The 8,781-nt window shown below is 26.7% G+C and overlaps 1 protein-coding gene across 1 annotated transcript; it reads left to right on the forward strand.

Annotated features, from left to right (window-relative positions):
* Window positions 1–1,277: 1,277 nt before the first annotated feature.
* LOC127096784 (arginase 2, chloroplastic/mitochondrial) lies at window positions 1,278–5,233 on the forward strand. The gene is made up of 8 exons (XM_051035326.1): window positions 1,278–1,348; window positions 2,434–2,541; window positions 2,880–3,014; window positions 3,510–3,672; window positions 3,846–3,979; window positions 4,075–4,284; window positions 4,439–4,549; window positions 4,735–5,233. The coding sequence occupies exons 2-8, from the start codon at window positions 2,437–2,439 to the stop codon at window positions 4,999–5,001; spliced, it is 1,125 nt and encodes a 374-aa protein (XP_050891283.1). The 5' UTR covers window positions 1,278–1,348; window positions 2,434–2,436; the 3' UTR covers window positions 5,002–5,233.
* Window positions 5,234–8,781: the final 3,548 nt, after the last annotated feature.

Below are 8,781 nucleotides of genomic sequence, written 5' to 3' on the forward strand. Positions count from 1 at the left end.
GTTAATTTAGTCGATAGTGTATTTAAAATTTTTGATATGCATTTTTATCAGTTTTAAAATAAATAAATTTAACACTATCAAATTTTTTGATAAATTCTTATGTTTTGTAATTTTTTGAATTGTTAAAAAATTTGGTAGTTGATATTAAAAAGCAAAAAAAATTAATAATGTTGAATTTTTGAAAAATTTCAATATGTTTTGTATTTTTCTAATATATTTAGAAAAATCAATAAAAAGTCATTTTTTCCAGAAATTCTCTGATTTTACATCAGTTTTTTTGAAAAATTAGGTGTAAAAGTATGATTTTATAGCAATATTTAAAAAAATTTAGTATAAAATCATAGATTTTTAAAAATATATATGATTTCACACCTATTTTTAAAAACAGGAGTAAAAGGTATGATTTTTATACGTATTTTTTAAACATCTAATAAAAATCCAATAAAAACTCATGTAATTCTCCCAAATTTTGGTTAAATCTCATAAATTTCCCAAACATTCTGTAAACACAATTTTTTTAAAAACATAAAATTCTGAGAGAATATTAAGATGAAAGCCCTACTTCACATGATGTCAAGTTTAAGTGCGGAACTGGCAGTAAAAATCTTATTAAGGTAAAAGCTTTACTAGAGCCTCAACATTAAGGGCCAATTCTTATTTAATCAATTCAAAAAGTTGGGTAAGGTTATCTTTAATATAAAATGTTCTGAAAAAAATACTACGTCTAAAATTAGGTGTCATATTTACAGAAATTAACTGTTCCAAAATATTTGTTATTTTAGTTTATCAATGCAATTTTTATTTTTATTTTCAATTGTACATTACAATTAATACACTTAATTATTTTTTTATCACTTTGTATCAATACTACTTTGAATACAATAATAATTAATCAAAATAATTTGATAAAACTACTATTCTCTCTTCATTTATTATATATTTTAATCTATTTGAAAGTATCAACTTTGACACTTATTTTAAAATTGATGAAATAAATAATTAAATGTGTTAAAATTAAATATAATCATGTGATTAGTTTAAAGTACAACATTAAAACTTTTAATAAGAATCTCGTTTTCCATTTTCATTATATATATGCTTTAAATGCGCCACATTATCCGAGTAATAATAAGTTAAAATATACATGACATTGTCTAAACATGCAAATTGTTAAATAAGAAACTAATTGTTAAATAATTAAGGTAGGTGAGTGCGTTAGAAATGTAAGTGATCTCCCATTATAAATAGCTAGGTTATTCCATTTGCTTAACATATTGAGTTTCATAACTTGGTGATTGAAGTTATAGCCATTTTCCTGTTCTATCCTATTGAGAGAGTAGAGAAATCGGTACGTAGTACTAAGACTATTGTTCTTTTTTTTAAGGTTAAATTTAGTATTTGATTGAGTTTGTTTTTTTTGGGTTAAAGAGGTTAATTATTGTATTGTGTTTAATGCATTTTAGGTTACTCAACTTTAAATGTTTTTATCCCTGTAGTAATATCATTCTTTGATATTTAGTAACAAGACGTCATTGTCTATAAATATACTTCAAATAACATTTGAATTTATAGATTTCTTATTTATTTATTTTTAAAAGCAAATATTATAATAATAACAGTACGAGGAATACTAAAAGTTAAAAAAATCGAACATATCATTGACACAAAATTTGCAGGATAACATCACAGATATACCAATATACCTTACTTCAAAATATGATTAGCACACCAATCCAACCAGCAGTAGACAAGTATATATATATTTTTTTTCATTTTGTTATTATTATTTTGTTGATTTATAAATTATTCTTTGTAAAATATGTGTGTTATTCATTTTATTTATTATGCATGAATCTGATATTAGATGAACTAAAATCAGAGGTCGTCTAAGATAAATTTGAGTCAACAATAAATTTTAATGAAATATTATATCTGTATTTTTTATTTTTTATTTTTATTATTTTAAATTATTTATTTAGTTTTTTGACAGGTTATTTTTTATTTATTAAAAATAATACAGCTTCAAATTTTAACTAATTTTAGGAGGTTCAAATTGACCATTACATTTAAGGGTCTGTTTAGTCTGGAAAAAAAATTCAAAGATAAACTCTTAATTTCTTAATAAAAAGTGAATTTTCAAAGATCTACTGTTGGCTTGAATCTATATTAGATCATCTTTAAAATCAGATGTTCAGCCACTCCATCTTAACATGAAATAATATATTTAAAAAAAACAATCAACAAGAATTAAAAAAAAAACAGTATATTGCAAGGATTAATCAAAATAGTTTTTATAGAAGTTAAAAGAAAATTTGATATGTTTGTAAGATGAAAAAATATATTTTAACAAACTAGTATTCCAAATTTCATGAGAATATATACAAACTCTTTATCTTTAAGAACATGTATAAAACTTTAAATGTTTTGATGCAGAAAATGATGTCAATTGTAGCACGCAGGGGCTTCAAGCAGACCCTAGAAAGAACAACTCGTTTGATAGATCACTCACCTTTACTTCTTCAAGGAAAAGAAAATTGTAAAGTAAGTAAAAATATTATATATTTTATTATTTTAGTTAATATAGACTTTTGAAAAATTGAAACAAAATAAATTATTATAGTGATATCTTTATCAAGTCTCAAGTTTTATAGGTCATGTGAGTTAGCTGTAGTTTAACTAAAATAAAACCAATAAACATTATATATAACAATAATTTAACTGTGATATTATTTTATAAAACTTTATTTAGTCACGATTTAAGTATAATAATTTTAAAATTTTATATAATAGTTCACCTTAAGCACCTTTAAAAACGGTTATATTGAGTTCTATATATAAATTAAATGCTTAATGTTTTATTTGTTCATTTGTTACTGAAGATGATCTCAAGCACAACAGGATTAGGCTCAAATTTCTTCCAAGTTCATGAAGCAGTAACTAAATTGACAAAAGATGGTCAAGAAAGTGTGCTAAATGCATCACTTACATATCTTAACGAAAAAGCAAAGCTTAAGGCAAGTTATTTCCTCAACTCACTTATTTTCCTCATTACAAAATTATGAAATCAACTATACATTCTCCAATTTAATTAATATTACTATATGTATGATTTTTAAAATAGCATCTTCAACTTTATGTATTTTTATGGTAATGTTAAATATATAGGTTCTTATAAATCTTAATCTAATATGGAATTTTTAAAAATGGTGAAAAGATAGACCAGTATCATTTTTAGTAAAATTAAAATTAGTAATAGAAAATGAGAACACATACAATTGATTAATGTAATTTATTGAAAATATTATATATATATTTTTGGGCAGAGTCCATATTAAATTTCTTCAATTAATTAATTTAATTTAATAAAAATATTATCATATTAATATTTAAAGAGAAAAAATATTAAATTACTTTTCAATTCGTCATTAAATTTTGTATCGGAGAGAATATTTTTCCATCCCTAAACTTCAACGCATTATAAAAATAGAAAATTTGCTAATTTTATTTAGGGAGAAATTGCGAGAGGTCTTCTCGGTGGTGCTATAGCAACTCCAACTCTTCTTGGAGTACCTTTGGGACATAATGCATCATATCATGAAGGCGTCATATTTGCTCCTCCTCGCATTAGGAAGGCCATCTGGGATGGAAGCAAATACTCAACAACCGAAGAAGGTAAATATATATATATATATATATATATATATATATATATATATATATATATATATATATATATATATATATATATATATATATATATATATATATAAATTATTGTTTTGGTTTAGAAGTTTGATAAATAATTTTTTTAGGTTTGAACTTAGATCACTATTTTTTTTCTACAGGAAAGAATTTAATTGACCCACGTGTGTTCGCTGATGTGGGTGATGTCCCAATCCAAGACATGCAAAATTTAGGAGTCAATGAAGCGAGATTAATGGATTTTATTAGTGACTCTGTCAAGATAGTGATGAATCATGTATATTTACTAATAATATTCTTTATTTTTATGGGATTAATTATATGAATTTATTATATGCTCGTGTTTTTTTGCATTAATTAAACTTCTTGCAGACTCCATTACGTCCCTTAATTTTGGGAGGTGATCACTCAGTATCATATCCAGTTGTTAGAGCTATCTCTGAGAAACTTGGAGGACCGATTGATATTCTTCATTTCGATGCACATCCTGATCTCTATGAAAACTTTGAAGATAATTATTATTCACATGCTTCACAATTTGCTCAAATCGTGGAGGGTAAACATGTCAATCGACTAGTGCAGGTCTTTTTTTCAAATCTTAACTTTAACAGTTTCTTAACCGATGAAATGCGCCTTACAACACCCACAATAACCATAAGTTATAATTACAAATTGTAAATTATATTTCATATATGTGTTTCTTCATTCTTCTAACTACTTAATTTATTTATTATAGGTCGGTGTACGATCAATAACAGCTCAAGCAAGACAACACGGCGAAAAATATGGAATAGAGTTACATGAAATGAGAAATTTTGCAAAAGAACGTGATTATTTGGAGAATTTGGTCTCTTTCTTCTCTCTATTTATTTTTTGTTATGATCGATTTTTCTAATGCTTAATATATTAAAAAATTTAACTTTATTTTATAAAAGTTATTGATTCATAAATATCAATAACTTTTATATTAATACATAAATATAAATAAATATTATCGTTAGAGATTAAACTTTGACAAATTTATATGTGCAGGCACTTGGTACAAGTGAAGGTGTGAAAGGTGTATATGTATCAATAAATGTGAATTCTCTTGATCCAGCCTATGCTCATGGAGTGTCTCACATTGAATCTGGAGGTCTTTCCTTAAGAGATGTTCTAAACATTCTTCACAATCTCAAAGGTAATATTGTTGGTGGAGATGTTGTTGAGTACAATCCACAACATGATGCTACCAATAACATGACTGCACTTGTTACTGCTAAGTTGGTCCGAGAATTGGCTGCAAAGATATCCAAATGATGAATCAACTGCTTCATTTATTTTTTTAGTAAGTTTTATTTGACACATTAATAAAAGAGTTAGTGTGTACATGTGCTTTGGGCTTTACCTATAGTCTAAGTCAATGCACATTGACGTGTGTGCCTTTGTTTTTAATTTGCTTGTTTTGAGTTTATGGTTAAATAAAGACAATGTTTGTCAATGTTTTGTGTTAATTAATGAATGACAACAAGCTTTACAATTAAGACAAAAACCACAAGATATAAATTGATACTTTTAGAATAAATTGTTTTTTCATAGTTGCACATGCTTTTGTAGATCTTGTATTTGCTTGATATTTTACACTTTGTTAATATCTTTGTTTTTAAGTATAGTCAGTTTGAGAAAATCATAAGTATTGAAAAATTTAGGTGTATTATTAAATTTGTTATTAATTGATTTCTTTTATAATTTTATTATTTAAGGTTAAATATATTTGTGGTCCTTTTAAATATTTTAAATTTTGTTTTTATCTTTCAAAATATTTCTTTTAAAGAATGATCCTTCAAAAAATTTGGATCTATATTTTTTGTCTCTCCTGCAATTTAGTGACGGTTTTTACAACTCTACGACTGAATCAACAACAATTTTAGTGACGGTTTATTACTTAACGATAATTTTAATATTATAAATCAAAAGTGTGGACGAATTTTTTTATAAAGGATCATTCTTTAAAATAAATATTTTAAAAGATTAAAAATGAAATTTAAAATATTTTATAGGATCACAAATATATTTAACTTTTTACGAGAGACAACTGATTTATAATAAGAAAGACATATATAAAATAGAGGTATGGTTGTAAAAAAATAACAAATGTAGTTAAAAGTTTAAAAATATTCATATACAAAAGAGATAATTGTTTTTGAAGGATCATGTTATTGTATTGTTAACCAAAATTTTAAGAAAATGGTTTGTTAAAACACGTTGTGTTTGGAATTGTGTTCCCATTAACACCTTGATGGATATACTGTGCAATATGAGTTTATTTTGCAAAAATATAGTGTGTTTTGCTCCATGATAAGAAACATTTTTTTTAAAGTATTTTTGGATACGAGAGAGAAATTCAGAGAAATATAATGAGAGATTTTTACGATTTATTGTTTTAAGAATTGAAAGACCTGTGAGGGTATTTAAGGGGATTGAGAAGCAATTATAAATACTTTTGATTTGAAACATTTATAATCGAAGTAAGAGAGATTGAAAAATAATTGGGTATAAAATAAGAGATGTTTTTATGAATATGCAAAGATATTTTCTTGTAACTTATCTTGCAATCGTTTACAACAATGTATAGTTGATCGAAAAGTTTCTCTCTCTCCCAAGGTTAATCGCTTTCATCGAATCGAGTAAACACAATTTATGTGTATTCGTCTTTTATTTTCTTCTTCTCTTTGTTATTTTACTTAAACTTTTTGGCATGTTAAATTTGCTTGAGGAAAACTATTTACACATCAAAGTTATTGGTGTGTTTGAACCTTTCAATTTCACAACAAGTGACGCTCACGGTGGGGGTAAAGGGGTTAAGTTTACAAGTGAGCATTATGATTTCTAAATATTATATCGATAAGTTTTCTGGAGACAACAATTTTAGATTTTGGAAAGCGACAATGCAAGAAATCTTAATTCAACAAAAATGTATAGGTGTATTTGAAAGTTTAGAAGAGAAGACCGAGATGGTGGATAAATCTAAGAGTATCATTATATTGTACCTCATAGATAAAGTCTTAAGCCCCATAGATAAGGCCACGATGGAGATGTGATTCAAGCTTGAATTATTATATATGATCAAGTCATTGACTTATATGTTGTGTATGAAACAACAATTATGTTGATCTATGTACTTGCAGATACAATTGCCTACAACCTTCTGTAGTGGTAAAGATTTTGAGATTAAGTTATTGATTAACTTAACTCATAAAACAAGAGTCGCCACCACGCTTTTATTATTTCCAAAGGAAAGGAAAAAAGTACGAACAAAAGTCAAAGAAGTTTTAAAACAAAACTAATAAAAAGAGATAAGGGTCTGGGGGTTAGTTATGCAAAGGGCAAGTATTAGCACCCTAAACATCTATAGTACTCTATAGGAACCTCTTTGAAAATATGTGCATCTTGGCTTAAAAATGGTGCTATTTGCAAAAGATTTGGGAGATGAGAAGAGAAATGTTTTTTTCATAATTTTTGTGTTTGCCAAGACTTTCTGAGTCTTATGCCTACATACCAATAAAGTGCAATTGAGGATCAAAACCTCGTAGTTCATGGTAAAAATAACAAAGATGTTTATTTTGATTCATTTTTAATGAAAACACATTTTGTCACTTTAAGGAGAACACTCAACTAGTCATCCACAAGAATGAGAATTTTTCGTCACCACAGAGAAGGGCTCCAACTTGGATAAAGATCAACAAGTGTGTCACTATCTCTCTTAGGTGAAAAATAATTATCATCAATACTAAGGGGATAGGAGAATTATATCTCAACTATGAAAATGACTCATATCTGAACTTTGAGAAAAGTTTTTAAAAGAAAAAATGCACAAAGGGCACAAAATAGTTTGAATGAGTTATATGTTTTTTAATCTTTTGAAATTGGTTTGAATATGCTTAAGATGTGTTAACATTTATTAATAAAAAGGTTTTGAAAATCACTTGACAAAAGTCAAGGTATATTGATAAAGTGGTTCGAGTTTGAAAACAAGAAAGTTTTGAAAAGAGAGAGGAGATTTTGAAAATCAAAGAAGGAAAGAAGAAGAAGAGACTATCCTAGTGCATAAATTAAAAGATAGGGAGGAAAGATCTAACCAAGAGATAGAAAGTTTTATGACATAAGTCAAGCCATAATTTCCTCCTTTGGATTAAGCCTCAAGCAAACCAAATGAGCAAAGAATAAATCATGTATTAGATGAAATCAAGATACGCCAAGTCTTCAAACAAAGTCCAAAGTCAAAGGTACCAGATGAATCCCAAGGTCTTAGATCACAAACTCCCACAGCAAAGGTCAAAGTCCTGATTCTAAGTCCATAGCTCCACAACAATGCTAAGGATGGTAGTCACAAGTCCATGAATCAAGAAGCCAATTTTTTAGGGGGTTTTCCTTTATTAATGTCTTAAAAGAGAAGTCCAAATGGAAAAAGGAAAAATAGCATAAACATAAAAAATATGATATGAGATGCTAAAATAAAAGCATAAAGTAAATGACAAAATGATAAAGAGCATAAGATAAATGACATTAAAGTAAAGTTAAATCCAATAAAATGTTAGTAAGTGATGTTAGTGATCAAAAAAGAAAGATGGTTTGTCATTTTTTAGAGAAACACTCAACTATTCACCCACAAGTATGAAAATATGGACCTCTACATCACCTATGAGAAGGGCTTCAATTTGGATAAAATCAATAAGTATGCCATTAACTCTCATAAATGAAAAGGGAATGATATCTTTCATACAATACCATGAGGAGTAGGATGACTTGCTTTCGGGACAAATTTAGAGATATGTTAAACAAACGTAATTGGACTTATGTAGAAGTCACAACTATCTAAGGTCGGTCAATAATAATGTTTGTGTTAATACATGCTAGAGAAATGATATGTAAATTATTCTCATAAAGCTATGTCACACAAAAAAAGAAAATAGAATTGATCAAGCAAAAAGGCTAGGAGAGTGGTCTATTACATCAATCAATACTTCATAGTACTTAGGACAAACTTATGCATCAGTCCAAAGTACCTTAAATGATCCATGATCGATTAGGAGGTAGATT

This window comes from Lathyrus oleraceus, chromosome 6, assembly GCF_024323335.1.
Source record: "Lathyrus oleraceus cultivar Zhongwan6 chromosome 6, CAAS_Psat_ZW6_1.0, whole genome shotgun sequence".
In the NCBI taxonomy this organism is placed as follows: Eukaryota; Viridiplantae; Streptophyta; class Magnoliopsida; order Fabales; family Fabaceae; genus Lathyrus; species Lathyrus oleraceus.